General features: G+C 42.6%; 1 protein-coding gene across 11 annotated transcripts in view; it reads left to right on the top strand.

Moving 5' to 3' along the window:
* The window catches only part of PTPRK (protein tyrosine phosphatase receptor type K), a 571635-nt gene that overhangs the window by 84628 nt on the left and 466084 nt on the right, over nucleotides 1-20923 (top strand). For all 11 annotated transcript variants that reach the window (XM_068231517.1, XM_068231508.1, XM_068231514.1 and 8 more), the window contains exon 2: nucleotides 3233-3355. In XM_068231517.1, coding sequence (XP_068087618.1) covers nucleotides 3233-3355 — 123 coding nt within the window. The remainder of the gene's footprint in view (nucleotides 1-3232; nucleotides 3356-20923) is intronic.

Below are 20923 nucleotides of genomic sequence, written 5' to 3'. Positions count from 1 at the left end.
CAGCTAATTAGGGCAAGACATGCAGATAATGTATTCCCCATAGATATCTTAAAGCTTGATCTTTGTTCTTGTGACTTTTGTCCAGCTTTAAACGTGTCTCTTTAGGAAAAACCACATGGCACAATTAACAAAAATACCGTACATGGCTGAGATGTACCATAATAATTGTGTCTTGTAAAGCAACAGGCAGCGAATATGCAACTTGGCAGTGAAAGGGTTTATTTGACATAAAACAACTGATTTGAACAAACATGTCCAAATTTGGTACAACAGAGAAGTGATATGTAAGCCATGGTTTTCTGACCTGAGTAAATGCCAAGTTTGCAATTTTGTAATTAAATTTCTGGATTGATGTTCTTTTAATAACAACATTAGTCTGTCTGGAATTACCATCCAGAATCCATTACATTAGCCATTTAAACAATAATGCATAAAAATGAATCTTTCAGTTAATTTATTATATCTCTGTGCTTTTGACAGAGGTTAACTGGGATGGTGATGGGTTTGTAGATTGAGAAAGACATGGAAATGTTCAGTGGCTCATGAAGGCCAGTATTAAGGGACAACATTTTCAAGAGGAAATCTAAAGTAATTATTACAACTTGCTAAGAAGGGTGATTTTTTTTTTTTGTTAACTTTAATCTAAAGGTAGATTTCCATAATATAAATTTTTAATATAAAACCCCCTCGCTAATGTTCCTACTTAGTACATCAGTATTATTGTACCATTGGTCCGATGAAGCTTTTCTGTTTTACACCAGTGGTTCACAAGATTCTATTAACAGTGGTTCACCTTAAATGGAGTACTGAGGAGCAATCTTAATATATATAAAAAAAGTTTCCCATATAAAAATAATACTGAAGAGCATATATAGAAAGTACTAATATTTTGAAAGATAATTTCATATCTTGTTCTCTGTAGCAGGGCAGTGGAGTCGGTACAAAAATCATCCAACTCGGACTCCTCAGTTTATCAAACCTCCGACTCCAGGTACCCAAAATTGCTCCAACGTCTCGACTTGGTCTAATACTTACCAAGGCGATGGGTTTGGTACAAAAATCATCCGACTCCAACTCGGACTCCTCAGTTTATAAAACCTCCAACTCCCGGGACCCAAAATTGCCCCCACTCCGATTCCTCGACTCCAACTCCGACTCTACAGCCCTGCTCTGTAGTAATTTTGCAGTGTGTTTTTCAGGTAGAAAGTGCACAAAACCTTTGATGCCTATTAGGGCCCGTTTACACTTAATCAGTTGGCATGCGTTAGTGTGCGTTAGTATGCGTTGGTACGCGTTTTTTCCATAGCAGTGCGTTGGGAAAAAGATTTCAGTTAAAACGCGTTAAGTGTAAAAGAGGCCATAGTAAAACATGGGCATTACTTTGAAAATCAGTTTTCTTTCCATTTTAACTGAGAGCAACTGATTAAGTGTAAAAGGACCCTAACGGTTAATTTCTGGGGACCAGCCAACATGTTAGGGTCCTCTGCTCTCAGTTATAGCTGAAAGGGGAACTGATTTTCAAAGTAATGTCCATGTTTTCCTATGGCTAAGTTCCCACTATACGCATTTTAACTAAAAAGCTTTGGAAAGATGAATGTCCTCAGTTTTTCAGCATACAGTTTAACCTCCTGAGCGGTATGGACGAGCTCAGCTCGTCCATCACCGCCGGAGGCTGCCGCTCAGGCCCTGCTGGGCCGATTTTTATCAAATAAAGTGCATCACACGCAGCCGGCACTTTGCCAGCTGCGTGTGCTGCCTGATCGCCGCCGCTCTGCGGCGATTCGCCGCGAGCAGCGGCGAAAGAGGGCCCCCCTAGCCGCCTGAGCCCTGCGCAGCCGGAACAAAAAGTTCCGGCCAGCGCTAAGGGCTGGATCGGAGGCGGCTGACGTCAGGACGTCGGCTGACGTCCATGACGTCACTCCGCTCGTCGCCATGGCGACGATCTAAGCAAAACAAGGAAGGCCGCTCATTGCGGCCTTCCTTGTTTATTATGGGCGCCGGAGGCGATCGGAAAAACGCCTCCGGAGCGCCCTCTAGTGGGCTTTCATGCAGCCAACTTTCAGTTGGCTGCATGAAATAGTTTTTTTTTAATAAAAAAAAAACCCTCCCGCAGCCTCCCTGGCGATCTCAATAGAACGCCGAGGAGGTTAAAGAGAACCCGAGGTGTGTTTAAAGAATGTTATCTGCATTCAGAGGCTGGATCTGCCTATACAGCCCAGCCTCTGTTGCTATCCCAAACCCCACTAAGATCCCCCTGCACTCTGCAATCCCTCATAGATCACAGCCGTGCTGTGAGGCTGTGTTTACATCTGTAGTGTCAGTCTCCGCTGCTCCCCCGCCTTCTGCATATCTCCGGTCCCTGCCCCCGTCTCTTCCCTCCAATCAGCAGGGAGGGAAGGGATGCAGGCGGAGACTGGAGTTCTGCAGGAGGCGGGGAGAGCAGCAGACTGACACTATAGAGATAAACACAGCCAGCTCTGACAAGCTGTTTGTCAGCAGCGTGGCTGTGATTTATGAGGGATTGCAGAGTGCAGGGGGACCTTAGGGGGGTTTGGGATAGCAACAGAGGCTGGGCTGTATAGGCAGATCCAGCCTCTGTATGCAGATAATATTCTTCAAACCCACCTCGGGTTCTCTTTAAAAAAGGCTTTATAGTCCACAGGTGGTCCAAAGATCACCACAAAAAAGCAATTTATGTTGCAAGTGTGCATAAGTGCATGGACACTACTCATGTCTGCTGTCTTTAGCACAGCCTAGGAACTCATTCACACCGTGTGCTCTTATTTTAAATGAGTGATTCTAATTTTGAGTATTTTTTTTGTTCACCATATCTATAAAAGTACCAAAAAGTTTTAAAATATCGCCGTATTTCCTGTTCTTTCAATTTGTCACTCGTGGTTCACTAGTTTTAAGAATATCTCCATGCTTGTGTTAAAGCAAAAAACCCTGTTAACTAAGTAGAAAACTTTATAGGGGTCTATAATGGGGCTGATGAGCTTATTTCCCAAGAAAGTAGCATCGTTTTAGTATAAACAATCCCTGTTTTTCAGTTCGCCATACTTCTGAAAGTGAGAAATCTCTTCAAAATGAGCCAAAGTAATAGAAAGCTTTGACTACATTGCACCCACCACATTATAAATCGTAAATACAAGTGAACATATTCATAACAAAGTAGTTGCAATAATTTATTAGTTACTGTCACATTATCTTAGTTTATTTTTCTCTCTTGCAGGGGGTTGCGCATTCGATGATGGCCCAGCTCCTTGCGACTATCATCAAGACCTATATGATGACTTTGATTGGGACCATGTCAGTGCACAAGAGCCTCATTACTTACCAGCAGAAATGCCAAAAGGTAAGAAGAATTAAAATAAGTGGACTTTAGCAACAGTAGTCAACTAAAAAAATAAAATAAAATCGATGCTGGTTATGTTTTGATGTTGAAATAATTATGTCTTTGGAGAATGACAACCTTGTCTACACCAAATGTTTAAGGGCATTCTCTGGTATAGGTGCTGGGGGGGGGTTCAGTGCAGCTAGCATTTTTTTTTAAGGCCACCGTGGCGTTACATTTATTGAGGCCATGGGTGGCTTTAAAAAAAAATGCTAGCTACACTCCCCCCCCCCCCCCCCCCCCTCAAGTCCCCCAGCACTGTTCACCCCCCCCCCCCCCCCCCGATCGCAGCCGACGATATTTACCTGGCCGCGATCCTGCAATGGCCGAGACTTCAGCCATAGCTTCAGGCGTTGCTATGGCGACAATCGTGTATGGCGTCATGCGCAGTTCCGATCGCCGCCATAGCGACCCCTGGAGGCTATGGAGAGGCTGCCCCGGCGCGGGCTCCAGGGGGGTATGTATTCAGCGTCGATCGGGGGGGATCAGAGCGGGCCGGCAACGATCGGGGGGTGATGTAGCTAGCCAAGTGGCAACTACACCCCCCACAGAAAATTTTATTAAAAAATACCCTCCAGGGGCTGAGCAATCCACCGTGGCGGTAATGGACGAGCTTACAGCCAAGGTGGTTAAACCAAGACTGTCATCTTTAAAAAGGCATAGTAGTAGTATGACTGCTTGCTAGGCAGTGTCACCACTGTGCCAGTGATTTGAAATGGGTATCCATTGAGTCCCTGTCTTGCGCTGTTTCATACATGGCCTATGAACCAGCAAAGTTACTGAGCAGATAACACAAGATTGGGCCTGTATTTGGGCTCCAGCTGAATTTTGATTAGAGTTAGGATACCGTATCTCCTGTGGTTCTGTAGAGCCCATTTTTAACACTGAACAATGCTGACTGTTTATTAACAATGACTACAAATACATTGTAACCAAAATGATTTGCATCACTGTTTGACATTTAACAATTTCTATGTTGGTAGATTAAAATGTTGGTAGTTTAAAGTGGCACACCATTACAAAATGTTCCAAGGCGCCCTCTTGACCAAGGTGATAGGCCACACTGCTAGTAACAATAGCAAAGTCCAAAGTAGGTCAGCACACCACTGAGCAATTGCAGGTTTATTTAATACATCAACAGTCCATGGCAGATCCCCTTTGTCAAAGCAGGGTGAAGACAAAACATACATACACAGGAAGTGTATGTGTTGTCTGCACTATGCTTTAATGAACAGGACCTGCTGTGGCCCCAAAAGTATTGTCAGCTTTGATGGTGGGCAGTTGATGTATTGAATAAACCTGGAATTGCACATAATGGTGTGCTGACCTGCTTTGGATTTACTTGTGTACACTACCATTCAACTGTTTGCAGTTCAATATTTCCTTGCTTTTAAAGACAAAATGTGTTCTGTGTCCTTTAGTCTCTGAAGCAGAGAATAAGGGGGCCATGGTGGGGCCCGTTCCTGTGGCCAGTTGCAGAGCAGCGTCATCCATTAACTAGTTTCAGTGGAGCGACTTGTTTTCACTCTTCTCTTCACTATAGCCACTGTAAAGACTATCACCTTGCGGCTCCTGTCAGTTCATGTCATGTGACATGCATCAAGAGTCACTAGGAGATGGGCTGTATGGCGGCTACAGTGGAGAGAGGAGATATGTGTGATGCTGCTTCCAGAGCTGTCTCCGGGTCCCCTTCATTGGGCCACTATCCCAATATTAAAGACTGTCAATTAGATGAGTTGCAGGCTACTGTGCGCCAGTGGCCCTGACAGCGTGCCTCGTTGATCGTGGGATCGTTCTGTGCATGCACAGTTACAAGTCTTTACAAACTGTGCATGAACAGAATGCATCTGGCAACAGGTGCCCTTATGAGCAGGTGCCCCTGGGGCCCCACATGTGCAACAGCACGTGCCTCGTCTAGTCGCCGATCTTTCAGAAGGGGACAGGGAGGTAAGTCAATGGGCAGAAAGTTAGACAATTAGTCATAATGATTACCATGTTAGCTTGATATTAGTATTTTGTCGTAAGACTCTTTATCGATAAACCAGCAGTGGGCGCGATGGTGCTGCTGCCCTTAGTATGAAAGGTAAAGATTCAGAATATGTTGTTCTCATTTACGAAGAGGTTTTATCATTTACAGCTGCACATCTGGCTTCAGTCATTGGAGCCGACTTGACCCCTGTATGTAAAACAGCTTCGTCCCCAATGACATTGTATAAACGTTTTTAGCAAGTTACGGAATTAAAAAATCAAACATTGTCAGAATGAAATTCCCCTACCTCACAGGATAAGAGTACAATCAGAGGGAATGTGATTTATGTAAATGTTGGCATTGTTAATTACCATGGAGAGTCAGTAGCGAATAGATGAAGAAGGTACTGCCTTGCTGACCTTGCCTACTCACCTTTGATGAACAGCTTAATCGACTGTTCTAAGACAGAATGATATTCAGGGAAAATGAAAGCAACTAAGTTCAACTAAGTATTCAATTAATGTTATATTATGTAATTAATCATTTGATTGAGGTCACTGCTATTTAAGAAATGCTTGCTTTTGGCAAATTAAAATGGACAGCAGTATTGTCATTTCTAGGACTACTGTAGAGAATGTCAATCAGTTTATGGCTCAGCTATTAATTAGCCGTAGGTTTTTATGCATGTCTACTTTGGGGTGAGTGGCTTAAAGTGAAGGTCTTGCATATATGTCCATTTCCGAGATATAATGTATGCTGGCCATGACCTACCTGTGTGTAAAAATAGCAGTATGCCTCATCTAAGCTTCGTAGAGGTACCGGTAATTGGATATTGTAAAAGTTGAGAAAGAAGTAATTTGTAAAACCAAATAATTCAATAAAACACATTTTAGATAAGACTGTCATGATGCAATCAGCTAGTTAAAGGACCAAGGTACAGATTTATTTTCTGTCACATGCATTTGTTAGATTATGCATAAAATAGTTTATTGCAAATATTGTAGCATTTGTATAATACAAAGAAAGTATATTACTTCCTCAGACATGCAGATGCCTGCTCACTCGTAGTTGGGCTGAGCCACACCCAGTAAAGTCACATGGTCATGCATGGAAAGGCTGAAGCCACGCCCCCTGGTTAGTATGCCACATTGACAATAACAAACTATGTCCCAACAGGGGACCTGATGTAGTATGTCACATTGGAAAAACCTCAGTTAATTGCTTTTTTTCCATAAACGCTGCCTATGGAATCTTTTGCCTTTCATCTCTCCTCACAACAGGACCTGCTGAGTAACATGTCTGAAAAGCGATTCACTGTCATAAGACAGAGCTCTTAAGCTGCCCATGCTTTATCAATAAAATTGTTGTGGAACAGCAAATTTACCCGCCTTTTCTGCATCAGGCCCATGGTAAGCTGTAAGGTAGCAAATCCGGTGAATGGAAAATATCAGATATGGATCATATATCTGATGAACCATAGATTTTAAGAGTTTGTCTTTTTGTGCTGAAGGTGCCCCTATTTGCACTATGCAGTTTGTATGGAACAGGGCACATAAGCGCTTTGTTGAGATAAAACCATAGCATCCCTGTGATGACTATTACTGGCACCGGTAATGTCTTCTCACAGATATCCTCCCACTTTCATTACAAGACCTGGATTCCAAAGGCGCAAAACCCATTATGTTAATAATAATAATCCTAACATTTGTATAGCGATTTTCTCCTGTTGGCCTCAAAGCGCTCAAGAGCTCCAGCCATTAAGGACGTGCTCAAGAGGCCACCCTTATGTGTTAGGAAGTCTTGCCCAAAGACTTCTTACTGAATATGTAGCGACCCTAGCTAGGATTTGAACCCTGGTCTCCCATGACAAAGGCAGAGCCCTTAACCAGTACACTATCCAGCCACTATAACGTAGTGAGTGACAAGGAACATTTATATTTTGCTTTTCTCCTGGCGGACTCAAAGCGATTAAGCTGCAGTCACTAAGACTTGCTCAGTAGTCAGTAGCAGTGTTAGGGAGTCTTGCCCAAGGTCTCCTACAGGATAGTTGCTGGCTTACTGAGCAGGAAGAGCTGAGATTTGAACCCAGGTCGCCTGTACCAGAGGCAGGGCACTTAACCATTACACTATCCAGAGAGAGACTTTCACATTACACTATCCAGAGATGTTGACATATCTAAGTGCACTTACTGGCTTTTCCTTTGTATTTGAGGTTTGGTTGCACAATATAATAAAGTGCAGTGGCCAAGTTTCTCTTTTTGTCTTGAATTTTCCACATTGTCAAAAGGAAAAGCTTTAATGAACCTGGAAAGCAAGATTCATTCTCCTGACTGCCTGTCATTGCTTTACTGTTAAGATCACTGAAGCTTTACTTTTGATGGCTAACACAGGAGTCTGGCTGTAATATTACAGAGTAACAGCAGCAGCATGATGGCAGCATTTTCTCAGCAGCTGCAAATGGCAGATTACAGCGCAGCCAGAATGCTGTACATCTGAAGCTAATGCAGGAAGGCTGCAGCGAAGCTCAGACATGGTATTTAATACCAAAGTTAAAAAGAACCTGAAGCATCAGACTACCGAAAAAGTAAATGCTTACCTAAGGAGTAGGAAACCTCTGGATCCTTCATAGGCTTTCCACATTGTCCTTCCCTGCTGCCCAGGACCCCTCATAGCCATGCTTCTTTTCTGGCATGAGTGTGACATTGTTGCACCAGTGTGAGTATGGCCGTGAATGCCCAGTAGCACAACAAAAACAGGGTACCTGGAGCGCCCACCAAAAATCAAGAATGGTGTGCCAAAGGTCCTCACCCCAGTACCAAGGGGTCGTAGTAGTCCAGCAACAGCAAAGGACTGGCACCACATGATGTATTATAGCTCAAATTGGTTATTGCAGCATGAAAGCAATCATCAGCAACGACAGCCCGCTATTTCGGCCAAATGGCCTTTGTCAAGTTGCACAAAAGGTCATCACACCACATAAGTGCACAAACACCTTATATATACATAAAAACACACCCCTAATGCAGCAAGTAACCAATCCAAGCAAGGGGGGACAGAGCGGACCTGATGAGGAACAGGCTAGACAGATAACTAGCTAATAAAATTCAAGTATTGTTCAAAAATGACAACTCACCAATCAGATACAGCGGAGTCAGCTGGTCAAACAGCAATGCAGAGGTGTGTATTGTAATGGCGCATCATCCCCGCGCTGGCTTCCCCGATATACGGAAGTGCCCGGCAAACACAACATGGTCACGTGCATAGAAGCACATGGTCAGAGGGAACCAATCACATGCGCCCAAATCTCGACCAATGCAGAGCCGAAACAGCTCTGGCATCTAAGCGGTGGGAGGAGCGCCACTAAGTAACTATGGCAATGTAAACATAAATAGCCGCGTACTCACGCTCTCCGCCGGCCAGAATAAAGGAAACCGCCGTAATGCTCTGTCCACCCGCCCGGAAATCTGTGGAAATAAAAACAAGATGTTACAAAAAACATAAGAGCAATACATATAAATGTTAGCAGATGAAGAAATGTCAGTATCCAATACAAAAGCCAAAATCTACTGTATCTTTCTATTCAGACCTTCTCTCCCCATAGGATCCAAACGCTTAATCGACCCTGCCTCCAAACGCAAAAGTTCTTTGACCTGGTCACCTCCCCTCCACCCCGCTGGTACTCCATCTATGGCCATTACCCTCAATTGTGCTACACTGTGGCGACAACTAGAAAAATGTTCTGCCACAGCCTGGCCCGCAGTAGCCTTGACAAAGGCCATTTGGGCGAAACAGTGGGCTGTCGTTGCTGATTGCATTGATGCTGCAATAAACCAATTTGAGCTATAATACATCGTGTGGTGCCGGTCCTTTGCTGTTACTGCCTAGTAGCACGGAGCTACTCGTGCAAGAGCTGCTCTGGCTTACTGCACTGGCCTGGCTGCGATTGTTCCTGAAGAAGAGCGCGGCTGTAGGTCCCTACTGTCAAGCCCTTGTTGACAGAGTCTGGAGGATGGCATGGGAAGTATCTTACCTTAGAGTCTAAAGCAGGGGTGTCAAACTCTATTACAAAGTGGGCCGCAATTGAGCTCTAGGACCATGTTGCGGGCCAACCTCCATGTCTAGTGGACACCTCTCTCCCTTATAAAGTTCCCTGGTGTCTAATAGCCACCCCCCCCCCCCCATCCCTTATACAGTTCAGGGATATTTAGTGGTCCTCTCTCATCTATACAATTCCCTAATGTTTACTAATGCTCCCTCCCCATACAGTTTCCTGGTGTCTAGTGGCTCCCTCCTTTCCCTATACAGTTCCCTAGTCTAGTAACCCACCTCTCCAATACAGCTCCCTGGTATCTAATGCTTTTCTCCTCCAATATGGCTTCCCTGGTGGTCTAGGGCTTACCCTCCAATATAGCTTCTCTGGTGGTCTAGAGTGGGCCAAACGTATGTAAAGTGGGGAAACCACCCGAGGGCCAAGTCTGATGGCTCTGAGGGCCAGATTTGCCCCAAGGGCCGGAGTTTAACGTATACGTTTTAAAGGATCCAGAGGCTTCCCTCTTCTTAGCTATTTATTTTTGTACCCGAGGTTTGCCTCAGGTACACTTTAAACAGGACCCAAACTTAAAAATAAGCTGACCACAGTGCTGGTCTGGAACTTTATGCCTGTGTTTGGAGAGGATGTGTATGTGCACAGCATTTTTGTTTAAACATAATAGGTCTCCCATTTCTGGTGAACATGACGGAGAAGACACTTTTACTACATTTAAAGCTTATATAATGGCTTAGTTACAGTCATCCAATATGATCATTTCTGATCATACCATTTGACAATTCTAGAAAAAGATGCTGTATGGACTGCTTTATTTAAGGTATGGTGTAGGGGGGTTGGGTGGTGAAGGGAAGAGTGCTTGTTGACTTTTAGGGATCTGTATTGGCAAACCACTTAACTGTGTCATAGAACATTTGTACTTGCTCTATAATTTTGCCTGGGATGATCATGGAAATCTAGAGTGTGTACAGGGCTCGTGGAGCATGAGTACATTGGCTCATGGTAGTGGTACTGGTGTCACTGGTGAAATACAGAGCTGGTTCATGCCCTGAAGCCCAAGGTGTACATCTCTGTGAACATTGGTCCATGGTAGCTGTACTGGAGTAACTGGTGAAATACAGAGCTAGTTAATGCCTGAAGCCCAAGGTGTACATCAGCTCATGGTTGCAGTACTGGAGTCACTGGTGAAATACAGAGCTGGTTCCTATTCTGAAGCCCAAGGAGTACAGCTCTCTGTGCATATTGTCTCATGGTAGCGGTACTAGTGTTAATGGTGAAATACAGAGCTGGTTCAGGTTCTGAAGCCCAAGATGTACATCTCTCTCTCTGTGTACATGGGCTCAAGGTAGCAGTACTGGAGTCACTAGTGAAATTCCGAGTGGGTTTATGTTCTGAAGCCCAAGGTGTACATCTCTATCTGTTTACTTGGGTTTATGGTAGCAGTACTGGTGTCACTGGTGAAATTCCAAGCTGGTTCAAGTTCCGAAGCCCAAGGTGTATGTCTTTCTGTGTACATGGGCTCATGGTAGCGGTACTAGTGTCACTGGTGAAATACAGAGCTGGTTTATGTTGTGAAGCCCAAGGTGTAAATTTCTCTGTGTACATGGGTTCATGGTAGTGGTACTGGAGTCACCAGGAAAATAGAGCTGGTTCATGTTCTAAAGCCCAAGGTGTACGTCTCTCCATGTACATGGGCTCATGGTAGTGGTACTGGTGTCAATGGTGTAATACCGAGCTGGTTCATGTTCTGAAGCCCAAGGTGTACGTTTTCCCTGGCTGTGGTTTATCTGTATCTCAAGACATCTGAATGGTATATGCAAATGATGAAATATTTGACATATAATGATTAATTACAAAGCAATGTCATTTCACAGAGGACACTTGCAAGATTAAAAACTTCATATCTCTTGTGACACTTGATAAGCTGGGATGTTCCATCCCCTTTGCAGAACATTTAATATGTCTGTCCTTCACGAATCCTTAAATATGATATAATTTAACAATTTCAACCAAGTTTTATATGCTTTGAAAGCTTAATTGCTTTGTGCTATGCATTTGTTCATGGAATCTTCAGCGCCAAATGAAAATGTGATGTGTCACTAACTTTCAAAGTTAAACGCTAAAACAGTTAAATAATTTGATTGTCTCCACGTATAGTCACATTAATAACATTATTTAAAGGTAATTATTCAATTTCCCAAACCATTACAATAGTTCAGAAATAATCTTTCGAGCCCAGCAACAATAGGGAAAATGACAAGTAATCTGATCAATACATATGGTGATTGGGGAGATTTTACCGTTAATGGTCACCAAGGGAACCTAAACTGAGAGGGATATGGATGTTCCCTTTTAAACAATGCCAGTTGCCTGTCAGTCCTGCTGATCTCTTTGGTTGCAATAGTGACTCAATCACAGACCTAAAACAAGCATGCAGCTAAACCAGTCTGACTTCAGTCAGAGCACCTGATCTGCATGCTTGTTCAGGGGCTGTGGCTGAAAGTATTAGACACACAGGATCAGCAGGCAAGTCAGGCAACTGGTATTTTAAAAGGAAAAAAAAACTCAACATCCTTCTCAGTTTAGGTACTCTTTAAGATCTATCTTCTCTCACATGCTCTTGCTTATTATTTCTTCCTTCCTTCCTTCCTTGATAAAGCAGTCTTGTTTCCTCCCCATCTCTCCCATTCTCCTCTTTCTTCTCCCTCTTTCTTTAATTCCCTTTTCTCTCTCCCCACTTTCCTCTCTTCTCTACCTTTTTCACTCTCCCCACCTCCCATTTTAGAGAGGAAATGTTCTACCCTTTCACTGCTTCTAAAACCAAAGCACTTCTGAGTTGAGCATTTCCCAATTGACTGTTATTGATCACTCAGCAAGACTGATGATCAGAAGTGTGCATTGCGGCCAAAGATTTCATTTAGAGTGCCTTTTGAAGTGCCTAGAACACTCTCATTAGCTTTTGGTATCATTTTCTTATGCTGGGAATACACGGTTCGTTTTTGCCTTCGTTTAAACCTTCGATTCGTTCGGTAAACGAATCGAGTGTTGAAAATGTATGTGAAAATAGTCATAATCTCATTATAGTTTTGATTAATAGACCCCAAAAACGAACGACTAGTGATCGAACATGTTTGATATTATCTCTCTTTATCCATCTAATCGAGCCATTGGTAGGCTTGATGGCTGTTCAGATCGATTATATATTCGTTTATGCTAGTCCGTCCCTGTAAAAAGGGATTTTCGTTTCGTTTCTTTGCAGCCTTCGATCATTGGAAAAACGAAACCATCAGAATCGAAAAAAAAACCGAAACCGTGGGTGGTGATATTAACCGTATGACCGATTATTTCGGGATCGAAAAGGACAAAAGGCACAATCGAAACGAAGGTTTAAACGAAGGCAAAAACGAACCGTGTATTCCCAGCATAAGACGTTGAGCTCAAAGATATGGAGTACCAGGGTACATTTAAAAGACTGTTAGACACTACAATACAGCGGAGAAGGCGAGGGCAGATATCAATACTTTATTGGCAGGATTTGTTGATGGAAGCAGTTCACCTTTTGCCCTAAAGCAAAACTTTAATAGTTTTTTTTTCTTTAGTTTTAAAGTGAGGAATTTATAAAATGGCTACTAGTGTTTATTTTATTATGGTCTGTGTCCCTACTGGGAAGGACTTTTTCATAATCTTCTTGTGGCCTATGATACTAGGACAGGAAATTAACATTTTAGAGGTATTAATGGGAAAGGGTTCATGGGCTAGTAAGGACATTTGCAGTGACAGCTGCCCTGGGCAGGAATTCATCAATGTTGGTCACACTTCATGTAGCATGTTTTGTAACAGCTAATGAGTAGATTTTGTTACAGTAGGGAAACTTGCCGCTGTGAGATTTTATCCCTTCTCTACCCTACCCAGTACACAATAACAACCAACTGTTCACTGTGTCTGCATGGTTTTAATACCCTACGCAGCAAAACAAATAACTCTGCATATAAAGGAATAATTCACATTTATGGAAAAAAAACAATTTTCAGTTTGGTTTTGTAAATGTGTGGGGATTAATGGCAATCGCTGCTTACCTCAGTAGGTTTGGTTTTCTTTGCAGGAAATTATTGTGAACTTAAAAAGTGTGACTCATGCCTAGCTGGCTGCTAGTTGAAATGTATTTTTTTCATAATATAACATTGCAAAAAGACATGCAGCCCCCACCTATATTTACAGAAATGTTATAGTCACAGTGGAATGTCCCTTGAAGAAACACTTACACTACTTCTTCTCTCAGAACACTTCTAGGTTTCTGTGTGTAACATTCTTTTACTATTGTAAAGCAACTTGCTTTTGCTATGTTTTGATTGAAAGTTGGTAGCTAAACGCAGTGTTTTGGGCTAAGAAGGTGTCCCCATCTTTTTTTAATTGGTAGTAAAGCTCCAGTAGCATGCATTTTCCTACCTCTGAAAATCGCATATACCGGTAGTTACCCTGGCAGAATTTTTGATTTCTTAACCTTTTTAAATAGAATATGAATGGTAATGTGATTGGCTAGAAGCTATACACACCCTCTCCAGGCCCCCTGCAGGCACTGTATGACTCACACACTCTGCTTATGTGAGCCTATTAAAAGCTGGTTAGTTTGTTTGTAAACACTGCCTAAAACTGGCAATTACAAGCCAGGTTTACAGCAGAGAGGGGCAGAAACAGCACAGAGGGGCCCAGGAGAACATAATTAATAGAATGGTATGCTTTTTGTTGTAAGAATTTTAGAGTACAGATTCTATTTAAGTCCTCCTGAGGGATGGTTGTGCTTCTTTTAGACATGATAACATAACTGCACACTTGTCATGAAGTTCATCCTCCCATTTTCTTGCCAACTTGTGCCTTTTGGCTGCAATTTTTGTTTGTAACACAATTATTGTCAATTTTTGAAACATGTTCGTTATTAGTCCGTAAAAAATGCATTATGCTGCATCTAAACACAGCTGTGCGCGGGTGTAACGCAATACGGTGACCACCTCTCTACCACTCTTTCCAAGTGCTAGCAAGCACCCAGGCGTTGCATGGTAGCAGTTGACAGGCAGTTGTTTCACCGCATTTACCCTCCCCTGTGAAACAGGCCTTTATTATATAAATAGTTCAAAAGTAATATGCAAAGCACTGCATAAAATGTGTGTGCTGTGAAAGTGTGTTTTCAAGGATACAATGTGTACATAAACATTCACAGAATTAATAAAATGCTACTGATATTAAGCTAAGTACTTGCATGAAACAAAGATGAAATTGCAATATAGTAATGAGTCCATATCCTATAGTATGAATTTTTCTAATTCCCCTACTTTTGATTCTTTCATTCACCTATTTTATACACTTCGTTGCATTAATTTAATTTGTTTCTGTTGCACTGGAACATTGGACTCATTAAATGTTTTTCATTTTTCATAAGCTCTTAACGTCATAAATGAGTTTCTGCAGGTGCATTGTTGTTGAACTATTCTTGTGCGTGAGCGTATTACTATCTTTCATTTGAGATCTGTAATACAAGTAATACTGCTGTTGGTTGCAACTTTAAAGTTGAGCATCAGCCAGAACTGATAAGTTTTGGATGGCACAAAGAGAAGAACATCTGAGGTTTTTATTGCTCATTGCTCCCATTCAATAGATTTTTCCTCATCTTCTGTTCTGGATGATGGTTTTACTGGGGGAGGAAGAGAGGTGTATGTTCTCCACAGGAGCACAGACATCAGTCAAAACCTTCAATAATGTCCTAATGCCTGTACTATCCTCACTGGAGAGATTATGGCCTCAATTCACTAAACTTATCTCCTGTCTTTAATAACTCTTCTAGAGTTGTTACCATGGTGATAAGGCATGTAGTATTCAGGAAACCTTTTATCTCAGGCAAGCCTAAAGTTAACTCTTCTGTCTTTAAATTAACTCTCCAATCCTTAAAATAACTCCAGAGTTAAAGACAGGCTGTTAATTAGCTGCATGTGAAAATAACTACAGAGGAGGTAAATTAACTACAGAGGAGGTAAATTAACTACAGGAGAGGTAACTTAAGGAATGAAGAGGTAAGATAACTCTCTCACGTGTGGAGGTAAGTTTTCTCTTGCCTTATTATCTCTAGCATGATCTTAGTGAATTGAGGCCTATGTGCAGCATCTCCAGCAATTTAGATTGAAACTCCAGACCAGAGCGGTCCAACTCCAGTCCTCGAAGGCCATATCCATGCCAGTGTTTAAAGATGGGCTCAGAAATGTTTTCTACTTGATGAACCTCATCTTTCCAGATTCAGTCCTATCAATTAAATTTGATCTGTGCCAAAAATGTTTGAGAACGGGAGTTGGACAGCATTGCTCCAGACAAAGCCTTTTAGAATTTGATAAAGTGGAAAAGGTTTTTAACACAGGTCAGTTTTATTGTCTGTTGTCACTAAAGAGATCATCTATCCTTTTCTCTTGCATCGGGAAGTAACTGGTGGTTTACTACCAGGATCCACTGCGTCCCTCATTGAGATGAATGGCAGCATTCATCTCAATGCATTTACCATCAATTGTGCAGTCAGTTGACATTGCTGATACCCTGCGTGCAGCATCTATTGTCGGCTTTATTCTCGCAGTACAACATAAAGGAGCTGTGGACCTCACTTTCCTTAGGCCTGGTTCAGCTGCTACTCAATCCTCCTGTGGGTCACCAATCCACAGAGATGTAACACAATAAATAGGAAGGAGGCGCTCAACTGGCTCAATAAACTTGCATCTGTCAAATTTTTAGCTGTAACTTGACCTGTTTTGGGTTGGCCCCCTACGCCTGTAAAGGGGGTCACCCCCAAACTTGTTTTTTTTACTGCTGAGAATTTGATAAACACAATTTTATTTAGCTAATTGATTGCCTCTTTAATACTTATTGTATTATTCTCGCACTACCATGTCCCCATGAAAGCTCAAAACATCAGTAGCAGATAAGAGTTTAGTATTGGCTGTGTGAACCCGTCCTACAGCCGGCACGAATCCTTTGCCATTGTGCTCTATGCAGGCTTCCCACTCCTGTCCTCAAGTGCACCAATGGTGCATGTTTTGTGGAAATCCACAGAGATAGATCATCAGCTCTACTGGGACACTTATTATCTCACCTGTAATTATGTGCAGTCTCCGGAAAAAGCAATGTACTGTTTGGTGGTACTTTAGGCCAGGTTTGGGAAGCCCTGCCCTAAAATATAAAGAAATAACATAGAGTTCTTATTTATGTCTTTCTGATTACTTAGTAAAGCTTCTTACAGGTATGCGATGTCCTCAGTTCAAGAGGCAACCTTTCCTCTGAGGTCAGTACGAGGACAGGTTTTCTTGCAGACAAGCTTGGTTTTTGTTTTTTTCTAGCAGTATTTCCTTGGCTGATGACAGTACTTGCTAACAGACACTTTTTTTTTTCTTGCATTCACAGAGTAGCTTCTGCAGGCTGTCACCTTTCAATGCTGTTATGGCATTGCTTTATAGCTGTAACCTCCATGTAATTATGTTGTTTATTTTCTAGAATGTCATTAAAACAAAAGTTCCAAGCTTTACATTTAGTGATGACCATAATGATTGAAAGCACAACAAAATAACGCATTGTGTTGTCTGAGTGCGGCTGCAGTCGTGTTCAGATGTCACCCAATGCTGTAGCCACCTCTCTACTTCCTGTGCTGAGGGCTAGCAAGCTGTCAGCCACTGGTCAGGAGCAGCTGACAGATAGCTGGTATATATTTACTATAATCTAATAATAAATAATCCCCTCCTCAGCACATACTTATCTAAACCTCAAAGAGAGAATCGTGGATCAAGACTATAGATTGCACAAAAGAGGGGACGTCCGACTCCTCAGTTTATTGAAACCACCAACTCCAGTTGCCCAAAATTGCTCCGACTTTGATTCCACAGCTCTGCATGCGGACTCAGAGACCCTAGATGAGACACCCACTTTCAACCAGAACACTATTGCAGGGAATAATCCATCCTGTTTACCAAGAAATCAAGGAATTTTTTTTTTATTCCGACACATAAAATAGCATTTTTTTCCCCTTATGGAACTGTTGTATTCTTGTGTTCTGGTGTGCATGTTTGCAGAACATTCACACAGTCAATAAGGAAAAAGCCTAAACGATTGAAGGACTTATCTAGCACAATGCTGCACCTTTTACACATGGCACGAAGGATAATGGCCTCAATTCACTAAGATCATGCTAGAGATAATAAGGCAAGAGAAAACTTACCTCCACACGTGAGAGAGTTATCTTACCTCTTCATTCCTTAAGTTACCTCTCCTGTAGTTAATTTACCTCCTCTGTAGTTAATTTACCTCCTCTGTAGTTAATTTACCTCCTCTGTAGTTATTTTCACATGCAGCTAATTAACAGCCTGTCTTTAACTCTGGAGTTATTTTAAGGATTGGAAAGTTAATTTAAAGACAGAAGAGTTAACTTTAGGCTTGCCTGAGGTAAACTGTTTCCTGAATACTACATGCCTTATCACCATGGTAACAACTCTAGAAGAGTTATTAAAGACAGGAGATAAGTTTAGTGAATTGAGGCCAATGAAATAAAGATGCTGGGCTGGGGGGGTTTGAGAATATTCTGACATTTTCCGTCCACGTTTAATGCACAGCTACCTCCTCTTCTCTACAGATACAGTATGTACACCATTCCATAAACTTTACATGGCATGGTAGCCAACTCTAGAAGTTTGTGTCGGGGGAAGTTGTCTAGCTTGTTTGTGCTTAAAGAGGAGCTGTCAGCCATGCTATCTCAGAATAAAAACTCCACATATATAAGTAGATAAATACTTGCTCTACTTACATAACAATACATATGCACTGTCCACGTTTTGATTTTGGTCAATTTTCTGCAGTAAAAAAAAGAAAAATTCCTTCTTAGCATTTCCCAAGAGTAACTATTTTGAAGCCAATCCTGATGTAATTTCTTGCTCTACTCTCCTCTGCCAGATTTGCCCGCCCTTCACTATAGAAAATGCATTGTCCCAGCATGAGAAATATTGGCCAATCAGAGAGGAACAGAGGTGTGGGATGGGAAAACAGGAGGGAAAAGGGCTTCAGCCAATCAGGTTGCATTAGTTAAGCCTGAGGGGAAATAGAGAAGCAAAAAAGGGACAACCCAGCATGCCCTGCAACTTCCTTTGTGTACCAAATTTTGTGTGTACCAAATAAGTCAGGTGAACTGGGGAATGATCATTTATACGCAAGAAAAGTAATAGTGATTTTAACTTTTGGATTGCCTGGTTAGCATCCTTATTACTTGTTTACCAGATAAAAATACAGAATTGATTTTTTTATGTTATGCCTGACAGTTGCACTTTAAAACAGCCCTGTTGATAACAGTCTAATATAATATAATTACATTTTTAATTTAAAAATTTGAGGGTTTTAAAAAGTGTTTTATTTTTGGAATTATTTGCAAATCTGTTGAAAGGACAGTTTTTTTTTTTTTTTGTTTGTTTTACATTGTATGCTCCATCATGATGGGTTAAATTGCTGGAATTGTCCTGTTCTGACAAGCACAGTAAAGTGTGGAAGTGTTCACGCCTGTGGTGCTGATGCGGTGTGACAGCACAAAAGGTCAAATAATAGCACATCATTAAATAGCTGGGAAAACGGTTTCCCTCCTAAAGTGTGCAGTTTAGTTGTTTGTAGCTAAGAGCGACTGCAGTGGTTACACCTGCAGTTTTTCAGTATTATTACTAGGATGTGGTTTTTAAAGGATTACATAGGCTAAATGTTAGATTAAGCTAAAAGCAGCAAGCAGTTTTGTACAACACAGTACAGCACTTTCAGGGTGATGTAGGTTTGGCCTTGGACGCATGCCTGTTGCCAAATTTGGTGCATGCCTGTTGCCAAATCCTAATATTCTGAGTGGGATGTTGCTGTGTGCAGAGAGAATGGGGTGCATTTTATGATATTTACTTATAAATGATGTACAAACCCTATAAAGAAACAATGTATTGAATGTGGCAGTTATCAGTAGAGTTGGGCCGAACCTCCGATTTTAGGTTCGCGAACCCAGTTCGCGAACTTCCGCAAAAGGTTCGGTTCGCGAAAAAGTTCGCGAACCGCAATAGACTTCAATGGGGAGGCGAACTTTCAAAGTTTTAAAACATTCTATCAGCTGGAAAAATGATAGAAAACATGTTTCAAAAGCTCTAATACCTGGAGCCACACCTAATTGAGTGAAATACACATCATTGCTGGAGGACCCACCCTCCCTCCTCCAAGCAAGGTCCTTTATACCATTTGCCTACCTACACTAATTAGTTATGGGACAGCTGCTACACACTCTGCTAGGGAGATTTTATCCTCCCTCCTCCCTCCTCCCTTCTCCCTCCTTCCTTCTCCCACCTCCCTTCTCCCTCCTCCCTCCTCCCTCCTCCCTCCTCCCTTCTCCCTCCTCCCTTCTCCCTCCTCCCTCCTCCCTCCTCCCTCCTCCCTTCTCCCTTCTCCCTTCTACCCTTCTACCCTTCTACCTATTCCCTCCTCCCTCCTACCGGAGGGAGGAGGGTCTCTTCTGCCAGGGAATTATACTATTTTAAAAACCAGTATACATCATACCATAGCTGGGAATACATACATGAGTATACATCATACCATAGCTGGGAATCGAACCCAGATCTCACTGTGTGGTGGGCACGTCACCCTAAGCACTGTACCACTACAGAAGTAAGTGAAGCTTGCCTAAAATTTAACATTTATGCTCAATGCAATAGAACCATTAGGTTGCTTAAAGGAGAACTGTAGTGAGAGGTATATGGAGGCTGCCATATTGATTTCCTTTTAAGCTATACCAGTTGCCTGGCAGCCCTGCTGATCTATTTGGCTGCAGTAGTGTGAATCACACCAGAAACAAGCATGCAGCTAATCTTGTCAGATCTTACAAAAATGTCAAACACCAGATCATACCATAGCTGGGAATCGAACCCAGATCTCACTGTGTGGTGGGCACGTCACCCTAAGCACTGTACCACTACAGAAGTAAGTGAAGCTTGCCTAAAATTTAACATTTTTGCTCAATGCAATAGAACCATTAGGTTGCTTAAAGGAGAACTGTAGTGAAAGGTATATGGAGGCTACCATATTGATTTCCTTTTAACCACTTGAGGACCCACCCTTTACCCCCCCTTAAGGACCAGCGCTGTCTTAGCTGATCTGTGCTGGGTGGGCTCTGCAGCCCCCAGCACAGATCAGCGTGCAGGCAGAGCGACCAGATCGCCTCCCTTTTTTCCCCACTAGGGGGATGATGTGCTGGGGGGGTCTGATCGCTCCTGCCTGCCGGGTGTTGCGGGGGGGGGCACCTCAAAGCCCCCCTCCGCGGCGAAATCCTCCCCCCTCCCTCTCCTACCTGGCCCCCCCTGGAGATCCGGGCTGCACAGGACGCTATCCGTCCTGTGCAGCCAGTGACAGGCTGTCTCCTGTCACATGGCGGCGATCCCCGGCCACCGATTGGCCGGGGATCGCCGATCTGCCTTACGTCGCTGCTGCGCAG

The sequence above is a fragment of the Hyperolius riggenbachi genome, chromosome 4, assembly GCF_040937935.1.
Source record: "Hyperolius riggenbachi isolate aHypRig1 chromosome 4, aHypRig1.pri, whole genome shotgun sequence".
Classification (NCBI taxonomy): domain Eukaryota; kingdom Metazoa; phylum Chordata; class Amphibia; order Anura; family Hyperoliidae; genus Hyperolius; species Hyperolius riggenbachi.
Note: the sequence above shows the minus strand (reverse complement) of the source record. Positions and strands in the feature narration are given on the sequence as shown.